The sequence below is a fragment of the Chroicocephalus ridibundus genome, chromosome 9, assembly GCF_963924245.1.
Source record: "Chroicocephalus ridibundus chromosome 9, bChrRid1.1, whole genome shotgun sequence".
Classification (NCBI taxonomy): Eukaryota; Metazoa; Chordata; class Aves; order Charadriiformes; family Laridae; genus Chroicocephalus; species Chroicocephalus ridibundus.
The window spans coordinates 7,385,347-7,402,096 of NC_086292.1; the positions used below are offsets into that span (position 1 = coordinate 7,385,347).

Sequence of the window (16,750 nt, forward strand, 5' to 3'; positions counted from 1 at the left end):
GGCAAACTGACCTCCTGCGTGTGTAATGTCAAAGGGAATATTTGTGTGGGGAAAGGAAATAGGAACCGATTCCAATTCTACATCTTGGTCCCACAACTTGCCAGCATAAGCAAAAACTGCCAGAGGTCCCAATGTTATTGAAAAATATGAGTGATTTTATTATTATAATGCAGATGTTCTCTTTGGAGGGAATGTATTTGCTTGTCTTTTTTAGGCTTATATATTTTCTCGCATATGGCTCAGAGCTGTATTGCTCTGTATAGAGAAAACAGGTCTATTTAATGTTTGAAGGAGAAAAGTACACTGAAAGGAAAATCCAGCTTATTCACTTTCAGTGATTTCTCAATCTGAACAATAGAGTACTATATACGGTACAATGATATTCCCCTTTTGAAACGGATTGTATGCTGATAATACTCATCATTTGCATACCGCTTGTATTTTGAAAGCACATTACAAATGTAAAGGAATTCTTTACACACTTTACAATATGTAATCCTTACTATCTTTGCTGTCATATGCCGAAGTGGTATAAATTACGTGACAAAGCTATGCAGAGAGAATGCGTCATGCTGTTCTTGTTGACCATTACTTCTGCTAGTTACTAACTGTGTACGTGACTACTGCAAGAAAATCATAAAATCACGTTCATGGCATTGCTCCAACAGCTAAAGTGAAACTCCAAATTCTAGGGGAAGCTACTTAAAAGATAAAACTTCCTAGTGCTTCCATAGCTTATATTCTTGAGAAAGGATTACAGAATAGGGACCTTATTTGTTGGCAGTATCCCAATTCTCTCAAAGTACTTTCTGAATATTTCACCCAGTTAAGGCAAAAGTCATTTTCATTGAACAGAAAGAAATCTTAAATATAGGTTATTCATGATTTTGTTGTTCTTTATTTACATCTTAGATGTAAATTCCCAATGATGGGAACTGAAAGCAAAGTTTTTTTGCTGGACATTTGGACACAATCTCCTGATCACATTTGTAAAACTACCAATTTATTGAACTGATCCCAAAAGTAAAGATCCCCACGAGGATAAAACAGAGCAACCACATGGCAATATTTAAGAAAGAAACTATAAGAACCCCAATTATTTCAAAGTGCTAACCCCATCCAAAGACATTACCCCTTGTACGACACCTGTACTCTTGTTGCTGACTTCATCAAATGGCAGACGCACCTCAACAGTCGCTTAAAGACTGGTCCTGAAGAACACGAACTGACCTACCTTCCATTAAAGCAAACAGAGAGGGACCATTCAAAACCTTGCATTTAATTTCTACCACCCAAAAGGCAGCAAGAGAGTTAGGCTATACCTTTGCAGCTGAATTGTGCCCTGAGCTGCACATGTGAGTTCCTTGGCTCCCACGGTATATTCTAACCCAAGAATGGAACAAGTTGAAAAGCTACATGCTAAAAATACAAAACCAACTACTTGCTCTCTCTCTCTCAGTAAAATACTTTCTAAATATGGATGTATTACCAAACAATGTGACCATGCTTTAAAATACCTGTATTTTTCTTTTTCAATCCTGAAAAATTCAAATTCTACCCATTTTGCTTTTCAGAAAAAAAATGGAAGTTCTTCTCACACCCTTTTCCACAAAATTATTTTTGGGTATAAGCAAACAGACTGCACATATACCAGACTGGTGACCTGGAGTCTTATTTGCGGCATGTCGACAAGAAGAATACCCTGCCGAGAAGGACTCGCAAAGTCTATGAAATCCTGCCAGGGAGCAAGGAAATCTGCTGTACGGTACATCGTTTCCTGTAGTTTCTTGCAGTGAAGAGCTCAAAATCTGTCAAAACACTCTGCCCTTTGCGACTCTGCTCATTGAGATGTACTTACTGTGCAGTGGCTCATATTCAGATGTGAGCACTAATGCATCTCATGAAGACAGACTCTACCAAAGAAAGTGCTCAACAAACATTAGATATGAACTAACCTCCATACCCAAACGGCATCCAATGTACACACAAATACATCCACGTCTCAGTTAAAAGCCTCGTTAAGAAATATGTATCACATTTGATTTAACCTAAATAATTTGTCCTAGACTTTCAGTGAACAGTGACACCAAAACCTAGCTTGGCGAAGCGGGTGGAGATGTCTGCGGGATTTAGCCCACCGCCTGATTGTCAGGAGTCAATTGGCTGAACCACATTTACTTTACACCGTAAGCTTTACAGTCATGAAAAGCCATGATTGCCCAGCTTCAAAACCCCAGCATGAGTCCTCCTAATGGAAGCCTAAACCCTCTCCTACTCCTCTCTGTTTCGGATCATACATATGACATGACTCAGAAACCATCCAGGAAAGTCTCCTACAATTTGCCTTTTGTAGCCAGTTTTTGAAAACTGACAAATCCTTCTCCTCTGCCTCTTTGGAAACTGCTGTTAACCAATGTCTAGACAAACATTCAGCTGTAGGGGACGGGCACGCTGAAAGGTGAAGTGAGAGCATGCAGTGGAAGGATGCCCTGGAAGGTCACAGTGCACGCCTTTCTAGGAAATTACATGAAAGTAAATCAAAAAATGAAATGCTTGTGGATGAGGGAAACTGAGGAAGATTTCTTTGTTATTGTACGTATGCGAAACGACTACTAAACCATACAGAGATCAACTTTTGCTTTCTGGTTAAAAAAAGACCAAAAGGACAAGGATGTAACACTTGTGTATACATCAGAGGTGATTTACAGTATTTTAAGCCTTCGCGTACACACACACAGATGTATATATACATTCATATACACACATACAAAAAATTCAGATTTAGTACCAGCTAGGTCTCTTTTTCTTATCTGATTGTTATTTGTGCTTTTAAGAAATTATTTAGTGTTAAATGACTATAAAAATTCACAGCAAGAGAATGAAAAATCAATATAATACAGCCTCGCTCTGTTACTAATGACTGGTGTTTTAAAAGTAACAGACTGCTCAAAACGTACTGTTTTCAGACAATAAATAAATTATCTCGAGTATTACTAATGGACATGAATAAAATCAACAGTAAAATAAAGATACTTGCAATAAAATTCCTACTTAATGAGAAAGACAACCAGGGTGAGTTTGTTCCATTATAGGGAGAAAATATATTATATTGTTAAAATAGCATTTTTATTTTATGTAATGTATATATCCCAAGTCTATGCATTAAAACAGCAAATTTAAATAGTTTTGTATCCGTAGTACATCTCCAGGATGCCCACAGCTCTTGAATCATTGTAGAGTTCCACTGACATCAGACGGACGCGGGACTGCACCTACCCTATATTCTGACCTATGGTTACTGAAACTAGTAACAGCTTTACCACACAAACCAATAGAGAAAAAAGCAAGATTATATTTTATTCAAGTAAAAAATGACTTAGCTTATTTTTTATTTCAACGACAGATAGATCAGCTCCTCACCAAATATAGTAGATTTCTGCTTTTGTGTTCACTAGGGTAAGGCTGATTTGATTCCAACTGAAATCTGTTGACTTAGTCTGGGTTTACAATTTCTGAGACGAGTTTGTCCCTGAGCATTAACATTCCTGTTTTTATTTTTCAACGTGGCATCAATTAGAATACATAAGGATGAATGAATTGCAATTATAAATAAAGACTAAATAATGGAAAAAAGATATTAACAAAAACTGAGAAGTTCCTCTACATTCAGGAAATCAGTGCACACGTATTCTTTCCAAACCATGAATACTTGTTCTTGATTTTCAAGTTTGCCTTTAGAAAGAAATTCTATGGAATATATAAGTAGGTCTTTTTCAATTAATGCTGTGGGTTTGCTTCTAATGTTACACTGCAACTGGCGGTGAAAAAAATCCCTATCAAGTCCTGATTTTCTAGTCCGTATCACATTCTGATTCTCATTCACCACCATTATAACGCATGTTAAATCCTACACAAGAGGGAATGTTCAATCTAGATGTAATTCTGTTCCTGCTCTTCAGCCCTTCCTGAAGATTTTTAGGAGGCTCAATTTGGAAGTTAAACTGCCTAAAGACATCTTTTCACCTTTCATTTATAAAACTAACCTAACCAATTTCAATGGTATATGTATTGATATTTTTCTTTTTGCTAAGGACAAACCAACTTGTTTTTCCTCTGAAAAACGGTCTTATCCAAAATGATTAATGAGAAGGGAGCAGAATCAAAACAAATGGCCCTGGCATTACGTGCTTTTTCCTCTGAGCACTTCTGTGTCAAAGATTTCAGAATCCCACTAAAACCTAAATTCTGCTTGTGTTACTAATGCAAAAAAATTCACTGACTTTGGAGGGACTATTTGTATAATAGAAGCAAGGAGGATTTGTTAGACAACAGAAGATGGGAAAAACTTTCATAAAAATAATAAATTGTCAAGGTGATTAGAAAACATTACTGTTTAACAACTTTATAGATTCTCTTCCATCCATATACACATGATCTGAAAGAGAATATTACAGGCACTTCACAAAGTCTAGTTTCAGAAATACCAAACAATGCTATTAATACTTCATACAAATTTTTAAGTCAAAGCTGGCTAATATTTTGATGTTGCTGAAGGCAAACAAAATTCACAGACAATAGCTTCTGCGGTTTACATCAGACTAGAAGTTAAAAGTAACTATCTTAATTATAAACTAACCTAGAATAGTAATGATCGAAACAGGGTAAAACCAATACATTTTGTTTCTTTATTTCAAAATAGAGTGATTATAAATACATTCTTGTTATATTTCCTTCCCAACTCTTTGGATGCAACCAAAAAAAAAAAAAAAATCTCACTGTGCTCATTTCATACAGTATCAATGTACAAATCATGCAAAAGATATTATAGATATTATATCACCATCAAGTTCTGGACGTGTTTTGTTGCTTCTGAAACATTTTTTAACATTATTCACAAGGCCATGCCTTTTATAATTTGTATCATCATTATGGCTTTTTTCAAAAAAAAGAATTTAAAAAAGATTTTTATACTAGATTTCTATACTATTGTCAATCTGATTAACACTAAATGCAAACCAGAAATCATCTAATGGTCTTGTGTTCTTGCGCCATGGTAATTGCTTTCTGATAAAACTGCACAAATTTTTTCTTTTTCAAGGAAACAATAACACTTTATTGATTTTATTTAAAAATGGAAACTCCTTTATAATACAATGAGGACAACAGATTATGTTAACACCTTCACTGATTTAGTTTACGTCTATGGGTCTTAACAGCCATTTTACAAGCATGGCCACTCAAACCAATATAACAAACAGGTAGATTTGTTAAGCCACATCCGAAGAGCCACCTTCCCAGACAGACTGGCCATAGATTTGAATGGACATTACACTAAAACTGCTGTGCAGACACATACACTGTTTCAAAACATGGAGGGAATAAACTGATATTAAGGTTGTCATTCAAAGTAACAGTTTCACAGAAATATAGTGTTTTTCCAACTTCTGCATTCTTCACTCACACTATTATGCCTACATATTGCACCATATATGTAAAACACTTACGAACAATTTCTACAGGAAGGTCCAGATTGTGCAACCTTAATTGATGCTGGTGAACCTACACTCAACTGCATAATCCCAAAACAATCACCGGGCTCTACGTATTATACACAATGTTTCTGAGCTGGCTCTTTTTGAAGTCAACGACAAAACTCTACCTAAGCCACACTCCTGGGCAGGTGTTTCATTATTAGCTCACGAATAGTACATCTGCACATGATTTAGGTTGAGTTTAAACGCTTTCCTGGATTGGGACTTCAATGAGCAGGAAAATCTGATCCAGTGCAATGGTCAGCGTAACGGTTCAGTTCTTCCTCGTTTGATCAGCGAATAGAAGACCTCACCACAAAAAACCCCAACAAAACAAAAAAAACAACCAAACAAAAAAAAAACAAACTAAAAAAACCACACAACAAAACAAAGAAAACCCTCAATTTTTTAACTGAGGAAGGTACAATCATTCATCATTGTTCTTTTAAGTCAGGGCAACACGACTCATAAGCACATCAGTTTTAACATCACTTAAAAGTATTAGCTTATTCGCTATTTTTAATATTTTTAACACACGCCTCTTGAGAGAAGGGTATGGGACATGACAGTCTCTGACAATGCACTGAAGCGTGTTAGATGCCTTATGCTTTGGCAAATCCCCGTGAATCTTGACACATCCTCACAGCCACGCAGCACTGTGCGGAACCGGCACGGTGACCCATCACTCTCAGCCTACTGATGGAACCATTCTAGTCTCTCGCGGCATTGCATCTCTAACGCTCCTCAATCCACAGGCTCTTGATGCAATAAGCTCAAATGTTCTTATTCAAGCCTTGGCCATGTATTGCATCATTGGGCAACCAAGAACTTTTTATGCTAGAAATGCGTATACGTAGTATCCATGTCCTGAAAATCCCTGTTACATCCTGAATAAAGTCAATTATTGTGCACGGACAGCAGCAGCTTTTTGAAAGAAACTCAGCCGTTAATTTATCTGTTATAATTTTATTATCTGAAGTTATGTATATACTTTGTAGAATGGAGAAAAATAATAAAACCCTCTTTCTAAGTTACAAGAGCATAAACAACCATCTGAAAGTAGAAAATTTTGTCTTATTTTGCTTTCTCTTAAATCAAGAAGTGCCTTTTTTTTTTTTTTGGTAAACTTAGTTAAAAATATACTGCAGGCTGTTTGCCAAGTATCTTTCCAGAATAAAAATTTCACAGCAGTGTCATAAAGCCCTGAAATTAGAGGTTTATAATGGAAATAGCTGACATAGCCTTCTCCACAGTATTATTACTGGGTCTTGCTGTAATATTTGCTAGTTCCAAATTCATGAAAAACATTCATGTTTCTACCTTACTAATCTTAATTGATTTATGTATTGATTATAAAAGGTGGGAGGGAAGGTTCTGGAAGCAAAGGAGACAGAGGGCCTTATCCAAAGCTCATTGAAATTAATGAAAAAATTCCTTTTCGAGTCAAAGAATTTTTCTTAATCTCATAGTATAGATTTGCTGTATGATGCTTTACCAATATATCTCCATTTTCATCTCAAGATACCATCTATCAGTGAGATACAGTGGGAATTTTCCATTCTCCTGATTTTTTTTTTCCTAGTTATTCAGATTCAGCTTTCACAAAGGCAAGTTTTCGCTCTCTAGATATGAGCGACACAATACTCTGAACTGAGACCACTATATTCATTTTACACTGTGGTTTTAAATAGACATGATTTGCCATGTTGTTCACTGTTCTGATCATTTTTTTTCTGACAGCAGCCAGACAGATAATAAGAACAGAAAACTTATGCATATACAATTAAAATATTACCCTTACCATGAATTCCTGTAAATACTTGTAGTGAAAACTATTTAGATTAAGCTGTAGAACCCTGAAAAGCAAGACAACTGATGGCAAATAACTGCCTGAGACACAATACTAAAAAACTAGTGAATCTATTTTAAAATGCACCATTGGTAACAAATCTGAAATAAGATAATATGCTAATTTCACAAGAATAGTACAGAACAATTTTATTATTATTATATCTGATCACTTAATTCTGGATAATTCTACACATTACAGCCCCAGTTTCTGTTTGGTATATTGTTCTGTTTTTATTTATACTGAATGATTAATGTATTGTGATCAGGAAAACAAGTCAGGCATATTAAATACATATTAAGGAGTACATATTTTTCCTATTTAGTATACAAAGTATTTCATAAATATGAATTATATTACAAAAATAATTTCTGCTACGCTCACACAGTAAGCACTTTGACAATTTTGGACAACCTGTTGGGGTTGCAAGTGTTTCACGTAACTGAGAAGGAACTCTAGTTTTAATTGGAGATGAGTCTTACAACAGATTCTGCATAAACATCAAATATTTTCTTCAGATGCCACAAATACTGCAGAAGTCAGTCTGAACTATTTTCTTTCTTTTTTTTTTTTAATTTTATGTATAGACAGGTATGCTTCAAGTGGTCAAATTTATTTCATAGTATGTAATGCATGGTATATTTTAAACAAATATTTGCACAATTTAACATTATAATTCCAGTGGTTTCAAGATGCAGGCCATAAATGTAACCAATTTACACATACTATCGAATGTTCTCTCTTTGCATGCTTGTTACTTTTCAGATAATCTTTAAATAGTGCCATTACAACACCACAAATCAAAGGATTACTCCAGTTCCACCAACTTAAATCCACGTGCAGGATGACGGACCCAGCTGAGGTACAAATACCAGTACCAGGTTTCTTGTGTTTGCTCTAACAAATCACAAGGAGACGATGGTTTTGCATTTAAGGTACAAAACATATATGCCTCTTGAGGTTAAATTCAGTGTAACGTGTATAAAGCATCCCTTTGGCAATAGAGTTTGCAGTATCCCTACAGGATTCCACAGGGCATGAGCTTTATGGAGTAAAATCTATTAAGGAAATTCTCCTCTACTTGACAAATCATATGCAGCTACAGTTAATCAGACACCCTTGGATACACCTGCCTCTATGCCTATCAATATAATATAGTATTTGGAAGTTAAAAGTCAACAAAAGGCACTTTCATCATTAAATAAATGTCCTCTGTAGGCAATAAGATTGCATGACCTATATTTTATTCAAAGCTGTTTGTTCTTCAAGGACTTGCAGGTAGTCAGGTGAACCTTGAAGTTTAGCTTTTAGTTCAAAATACTCACTTTTTCTTTGTTCTACTACAATTTTACTATGATTACCACCTATTAGAGATTTCTTGGTTTTTTTGTCCTGTTGTTTCTCTGGATAACGTATTTCAAAGCCACTGACCCCTATGCTGTTGTATTCTTTTTTACTTTCAAGAAAGTTTTGAATAAATACATTAGAATCCCTCCCAGGGAATAACTCATCCAGTTCATCGATTGTGCTAAGTCTTTTTCTGGTATCCACATGCAATAAATCTTTCTCCTTGTCATTAATATTTCTCAGAATGACTTTTTGCCCTGGTGGGTCAGCAAACGTGAAGCCCGTTTCAGACTCTTTTAAGCCACAGGTATGACTTTTGCTCATCTGCTCAATGGTTTGAGGAATGAAGGCTTCTGCACCTAGTCCATCTTTTTTGTTTGACTTGTGATCGTGCTTTCTTAGCTGCAGTTGCATAGAACTGCATTCTTGATTTCCAATCCCTTCATGCTTTACAGTTGGTTTTTTGTTGCGCCGAAGCACAAAAACAAGAAGACAAAAAGCAACAAACACTGTTAAAATAAGCACAACTAATATGCTTAAGATTAGGATGGACAACGGAACTGGGCCACCAGGAGGACTCCGAACTGGTCCCAGCGGTGTCGTAAAAGTAACAGCGGGCATAGGACTAGTGAACAGAGCAGATGGCTTATTTAAAAGTTTAGGACAGAGGATCTCATTTTTCAGAGACTTAAGCTCAATGTTAGCAAACTGTACAGGTGTTTCACATTTCAATTCCTTCACCACAATACCTTCATTTAGCTTTTCAAGCCACAGTTTTAAAGCAACTAAATCACAAGTGCAGTCCCATGGATTACCTTCCAGATCAATTTGTGTAAGAGATTTTAGCTGATCAAGAACGCCACTTACAGGTAAGTACATGAAATGATTGTTCCTCAGATTCAGTCTAGCAAGTGGTGCACCAGCAAAAATGTACGCTGGCAAGCTTCGTAGAAGATTGTTGTTCAGGTAGAGCAACTGCAAATTTGGCATTAAGTCAAAGGTGCCCGCTAGGATTTCTTTGATAACATTGTATTCCAAATACAGATACTGCAAGTTGTGGAGGCCAGCAAACATTTCTGGGCTCAGACGCTCTATCTGATTGCCATTGAGATACAATCTCCGTAAATTTGTAAGGTTGCGGAAAACTTCTCCTTTGATCACTGAAATCCGATTGCTGCCTAAATGTAGCAAATCCAGCCCCTCAAACTCAACGAAATCTGTAGTGTCCACATCCTTAATATAATTGCCGTTTACATGCAGTTTCTTGGCATTTAAAGGTTTTGGTACGAGTTCAGCCATTGACTCTATATTTCTTTCTTGGCAATTTACACTTAATCCCAAGTCTGAAGGATGTGTTTTGCAAACACAGGGGACTGGACAAGGAGTTAAAGGAGGCACCCTGGTCTGGTAAAATACGATTTGACTGAGATTGCGATTAGATAGTGCTTTGCCTGCTACTATCCCCGAGATCTTTGAAGGATTTGTAGTCTTGGGAGGCTTGGTGACTAATCTGTGCACTGATGTTTGAGTGGTGTGGCCGTTGGGTGTGCTGTAACCAGGCTCCAGCTGCAACGGAGGCAGAATGCGCACGTCAAAATCACTCCCCGTCCCCATGGAGCACAGCTCTTGCTTGTTGGTTTCTTTCAGGAGCCTTCCATACAAGTCACTGGGGGTTTCACAGATAGCTTCTCCAATGTAGATGTTATAGGGCATGTTCTCCAGCCACGCTTTCAAAGGCAACAAATCACAAGTACAATTCCAGGGGTTGTCTTCCAGCTGCAGTTCAACAATTCGCCCAATGTGTTCCAGAACTCCAATGTATGGAAGCTTCTGTATTCGATTCCCTCGTATATCCAGATGGGTTAGAGAAGCAAATCGAAAAATGTTATCGGGAAGGAACGAAATCAGATTGTCATTAAGGATCAGGACTTTCAGCTTGTGAAGCTTATTGAAGGCTCCCCGTTCAATAAACTTGATTAAATTGTAGTCAGCTTGGAGATACTCCAAGTTCTCTATGCCAAGGAAAGTGTCAGCTCGGAGAATCTTTAATTCATTGTTGTTCAGGTGCAACTGTTTTAATGCACTAAGACCCATAAAGGCCCCTCCCTCAATGTTCTGCAACTTATTATTACCCAGCTGCAAGGACACTGCATGTGTAAAATTAAGAAAGGTATTTGGATATAGAATAATTAGCAGGTTGTTTTGAAAGTTGAGGTGGTAAAAATTAGACCATGGTGGTTTAAGCTGATTTGGTCTGTAGACTGCAACCTTCTCACAGTTGACATAGAGTACATTCTCAACCGACACACAGGAGCAAACATTGCAAATTTCCACAGATATATCAGCATCTGCAGTTGTAGAAGAAACTGGAGATGACAGAACCAGAAAGAGCCACAGAAACATCTTCTTGTGATCAGCAAGCAACCTTAGGCTCCTGAACAAAGATAAAGAATCTAAAGAAGAAAGAAGGAAAGAAAAAAGAAAACGTTTTTCAGTTGTCATTGCTCCAAAACGTCATTTGGGTTAAAAATTGTATTCCACTGAGCTACTGTACCTGCCAAGGATTATAGATAAACTACAAGCACTGAATTTAAAATAACATGAAAGATTTTAACAACCAAACAAATACACGGGAGCCAGAATGATTTCAAATACAGAATGTAAATCTCTGTAGACAAACACAAATAACTCTGAGGTCTGTCAAATATATTTCTCTCTCTTGTACATGCCAAACATGCATAACTAACAAAGTAAAATAACCAAAGGAGATTCCAATTTTATGCATATTTACTCTCTTCAATCCTGCACTGCTCATATGTTGCCGTGCATTTCAGGGATATTAAACACAAATGCTGATGTTATGCATGCCCAAACATCTGCGTTGGGCTAGCACAATATAGAAAGGATGAAGATGCAGACACAAAAAAGCAATGTCAATACTCAACGTATGTATGTATAGCATCAATGCACACAGATTATCACTATGATAATAGTGAGCTTCACTCAAGGGATACATAGGCATGCACACACATTGTTTCTGTCACTTATTATACCTAGGTGGTAAACTGATCGGAGAAATACAATGAACTATCCACAAAACAAATTAAGAAGATCATCTCTGGGTTACCAGTGGAAGCACACAGATATGGAAGAAGCATGCACAGGCACACAGCCCCCATCCCCAGGGAGAACACCACCACCCTGACTTGCAGGGCAAAACAAAGTCAAAATTCACCAGCCTGACACCACTGAAACATGAAAAGAACTTATTTTTGTTAAATACAAATTGTGTAATTTGTTCTTATCCCTGCACTGATACAGAGGTGGCTTTCAAGAACCCTTCACTTATAGTCAGGCCAGCTGAGCTGCCATTTTTTACGCAGAAGAACTGGAGCCACAGCATTTCCTCTGAGTTTGAAAGTAGCCTTTTTAAAAAAAAAAAACACAAAACAAAATAAAAAACAAAACCCAAATCAGTCAATAACCAATACATTGCTCTCCCCACCTTCCCCATTCCCCAACTTGTCCCTTTCATTTCCTGCTGTGGGAAGCCACCGACTTGGCAGGAGGGAGCCAGGATGGAAGTGGAGAAAGCAGGAGCCAGCTGGAGGGAGGAGAATCGGGCTGGAGGGAGCCGCAAGGAGGGGAGGATGCGCCGGGGGACCTGGAAGGGAGGGCAGAGGAGGGATCAGGGAGGAAGGAAGGGAGGACAGAAGGACAAGAGGGAGAGGGAAAGCTGAGAGGAGGCAAGGAAAGAAGAGGGGAGGGGATGGCTGAAGGGGTCAAGGAGGCCGCGGAGAGGGACCACGGGGAGAGAGGGAGCGGAGCAGCCAGCAGGCTCCCGACCCCGGCCGCGGCGAGCGAGCCCACAGAGGCAGCGCGATGCCCCCGTGCCCCCACGGCTCCCTCTCCCTCCCCGTCCCAGGCACCTTCCACCCTGCCTCGCCCACGCTCGAGTCCCCTCTCCTTCCTCAGCCCCGGGGCCCCGGCCGGTGCCGGGCGGGCACACTGCGGGCGCTGCGCGGGGCTGGCGGCGGGTCGGCGAGCCCGGCCAGGAGTGCAGGCGCTACCGCAATTTTTTGCCGCAACCGGCTCGGCTGGTGCCGGCTCCCCTCTGTCGTGGGCGCCCCGTCGCCCTCTGCCTCCCGGCGGGGGAAGGCAGGGGGGAAGGCTGGAGGGACACGGGCGCAGACACACCGCCCGCACATGCCGGCTGGGAACGGGCACAGCGCGGCGATGCAGCCCGGCATCCCTCCCACCCTCCCTTTGCAACGAGACACAACCGCGGTCCCCGCCGACAAACGCTCCCCCCACCCCGGCACCGTTGCAAAGTCCAGCCCGCAGCACATTCGCACACCCCCTTCCCCCGGCCCCACTGCACAGATCCTGCCCCCCCCGTCCCTCCCACACCTCCACCGGCTTATCCGGGCCGCCCGGACCCGGTCCCTCCGCTCGCCCGCTCCCCTGCAAAGGATGGGAGCGGGCAGCGCTGCGCCGGGTGCCGCTGGCCCGGGGCTCCGGGAGGCGGCCGGCTGGCGGGGAGAGGCGAGCGCGATGGCAGAGTGGCTCCGGCAGGAAGCCACTGTCGCCTTGGCTTCTCCCCCCGCCCCCCCCCCCTTTAAAATAATAGCAGTAATTATAATAGCAATAAAACCAAAACCTTCGGAATAATTAAAAGACATTAAAACGCCAACGTAAACGCAGCCCTGCCGTGTCCCCCCTCCCCGCCCGCACTCACACGCCCGGCAGGGCGGCCGGCCGCCCCCAGCGATGCTCCCGGCGGTGCTCCGCGGCGAGCCCGGCACCGTCCCTACCTCGGCGGCCGGGGTCGCCGCGGCCCCGCTCCGCTGCGCTCCGCCGCTCTCCCCGCGAGGTCTCGCCTCCGGCAGCTCCGCGCAGGCACCGAGCGGCGGGGGCAGACGGTCGCCCGCCCGGGCGAGCACCCCTGGCGAGGCGAAGCCCGGCTCTGCAGTACCCCGCCGGGCTCCGCCGCATGCAGCAACCGCTTCGCCGAGCCCTGCCCCGACACCGCGGTCCCCCGCGCACACGCGGGTAGAGGATCCCTCTGCAGACGGGCGCCCGCTCCCATCGCACTGCTCTCGCCCACCCCCCGCACGCAGAGAGCCCCCTCCCCTTCGCCACACGCACACACAGAGGCACGCACGCACCAGGCGCCGGGGCGCTGCTTTGGAGGGGAAGGAGACGCCGCTCCGGGGGAGCCACCCCAGCCCGCCGCTACCGCGAAAGCCTCTCCGCACGCCTGCAGGCGCCGCGCCGCCGTTACCTTTCCCGGGGAGATGCCGAGCTGCGCCCCCGCGGAACTCAAGCGGGTGCTGCGGGGCGGGAGGCGCCCCCCGGGCCGGCGAGAGCGGCGGGGCCCCGGTGCCGCGGCGGGGCTGCCATGGGCGGCGCGCGGCAGCTACAAGTGCAGCCCCGGGCACCGCCGGGACGGGGCCATCCCGCCCCCGCTCGCCCGCCCGGCCAGCGCCTGGCTGCGCGCCGCTGAGCACCGCGGCCGGGAGCAGCGGAGCGGGGGCAGGAAAGGGAAGAAAAGAAAGGACTCTTCCCCCCCTCTTTTCTGACGATCTTCCTCCCCTTTCCTTCCCCCCCCCCCCCCCCTTGAAACAAAAGTAGAGGTGGAAACTGAGTGGGCAGGATGGTAACATTTGCTGCATAAATGTGAATTGCAATTATGGAACAAAATCGCTGTGAGGAGACATACCCGACCCGTTCTTAAGACAACACAGCTATTTGTGTATCTCATTCTTTGTGGTAAGGTGAAATTCCTCCTCTGCTTAGGTAACAGCTGCAGTCTCATGAAAAAAATCCTCTAATGTTATGCACTTGTGCAAAACAGATTCTGCTAATTAAGAACTCCTAGTTACCTTTCATAATATACTTTAAAATGGTAATGAATACCCCCAAACAAGGTGACATTTCTTTCCAAGGCAGAGGAGTCAGTTAACCAAATGAAATCTTGCAAGGGGAGTTCAACTGCTTTTCCGTGGCTGTGAATGCTAACATAATTCAGTTAGAAAACTGTTTATGTATTGCACACATACCAGTTGTGAGTGCTAGGTCTGGGCAGCAAACATCAGGGAATGGAAAACAGCAACTGCTTTCTTCATTTAGAGAAATTAAATAAATAGCTTGTTCCGAAGGCTGACTGCATCTAATTGAAATAATTTCAGACTGTTATTTTGCATTATGTGGATAGACTAATACCTGAAAACAAATGCAGCTGAGACATAAAAAATTTGCATATCACAACAGAACTGAAAGTGATCTGTGATTAATATTCAGCCAATTAAAAACTGAAATCTTTTAAATGTAAACTCTCCTAATTACTAAACCATTAACAAAGCACCGCTCATATAAAAGGAAATGCATGCATATAACAGGCCCAGTTTAGAAGCGTTTGAAGATAGTTTAAGATGAGGTTTCCAAATTATTTAAATGAATTTATGGAATAGAGAGCAAAGGTCTGGAATAAAATTCATTTAGGAAGATACCTGTTTTATAAAGCTATTTTAACAACAGGCACAGAAATGCAGGTGTAAAGATCAAGGTGCCAGTTTTGTTTAACCAGCTACATTAAGCTGGATGTTAAACTAATTCCTTGCTTATTTAGTAGGTGAAAGAGCATACAGACAGTATCAAAGACAGATCACTACTCCCACCACCATTGGAACAGCCGCTTGGAGACCGAATGAAAAATCAAACAAGCAGCATAACAAAAGATTATATTTTAACCAAGTAAACCGTGAAATGAGTAAGTATTTTAGAGAACTGAAATTGCACTATAACTAAATAATTGCTGATGTTTCTATGATAAGTGGCTATTGACAATGACATATGTTTATGGTGTTGTAGAACTTATCTGAGAAGGAAACTTAGTTATGCAAGACAATTTCATTATTAGGGTTTTAGTATGTCATATTTTTGTATTTATTTCTAATTTACAGTCACAAAAAATAACTCCTCCTCCAAATCTCATTTAAGTGGTTTCTAAGCTACTTGTCCTAACCTACAACATGTCAAACTCACTACGATTTAGGTTTATATGTCAGGACAACAAACCAAACCAAACCGAGGATATTTTTAAAGTATAACAAGCTTAAGCACAAGCTTAAGGTCAAGACTGTGATCCATGACAACGACATGCCTAAGAGTCACTTTAAGGGGTTACATCCTAGAATCACGTGGTTGTAGCCCTTTCTTTGAGATCTAGCTAAAAGTTTTGTCACCATCAGTAGAAATTTTCTGTGTAGCTTGATGGTAGATAGTAATTGGAAGACAGCCGAGACAGAAAGGGCAAGTTGGATTATCTGGTCTGGTTCCCTGAAGTTTACAAGATTACTTCAGGCTACACACCATGCCCATTATTGTCATCTCTAACCTTTTCTTAAATTTCTTGCTGTGATGGAACCTCATTCATCTCCCTTGATTTTTTTTCTTTGTCTATCTGTTGTTTGCCACAGGAGCGTGTATTTTTCCTTCTTCAGTTTAGCAAAAGGAGAGCAAAAGCTAACAAGAAGATAGATTAGTAACACAATTTTCTGCACATAGAAGTATCTGAGGAAAAAGTAGAAATGTGAGATATACTACTTCCCACCCGAAGAGACACACACAGGGTGTCATTTGGTAACGGTACAATTATCTTATCAATAATGCCATTACCATATCTAAGCAGAAGTTCTTGGGAGAGAAAGGTAATTTTTACTCTTGGTTACTCAAATTCATCATGCAATCTGCTCAGAAATTATAGAAGCCTATTTACATTTTGCTTCCTTTCACATTTTTGTGAGAGCTTCTAAACAACACTTCTCAACACACGGGCATGCTTGGTCACCTACCTCTCCCAGTTTAATTATGGGCTCAGGAACTTGAGACTGAAATTGTGCTTTATGTGGGTTCAGAATCTGCCAGGAGAAAAACCTTCCTGTAGCAGAATGACTGAAATGCAGAGGCCGGTTGAGATGCTGAATCTACCGCTCACAGCTGGAAACCTTGGAGAGCATTT

The 16,750-nt window shown here is 41.3% G+C and overlaps 1 protein-coding gene across 7 annotated transcripts; it reads right to left on the minus strand.

Moving 5' to 3' along the window:
• Nucleotides 1–1,000: 1,000 nt before the first annotated feature.
• SLITRK4 (SLIT and NTRK like family member 4) lies at nt 1,001–14,282 on the minus strand. 7 transcript variants are annotated; one of them, XM_063346502.1, is made up of 3 exons: nt 14,012–14,282; nt 12,233–12,391; nt 1,001–11,180 (listed from the first exon to the last, which is right to left on the minus strand). In XM_063346502.1, the coding sequence occupies exon 3, from the start codon at nt 11,128–11,130 to the stop codon at nt 8,617–8,619; it is 2,514 nt and encodes an 837-aa protein (XP_063202572.1). In that variant the 5' UTR covers nt 11,131–11,180; nt 12,233–12,391; nt 14,012–14,282; the 3' UTR covers nt 1,001–8,616. The 7 variants fall into 7 exon arrangements, with proteins under 7 accessions (XP_063202572.1, XP_063202565.1, XP_063202571.1 ...); XM_063346495.1 differs by lacking the exon at nt 14,012–14,282 and adding an exon at nt 13,542–13,848; XM_063346501.1 differs by lacking the exon at nt 14,012–14,282 and adding an exon at nt 13,466–13,481.
• Between the last annotated feature and the right edge of the window lie 2,468 nt (nt 14,283–16,750).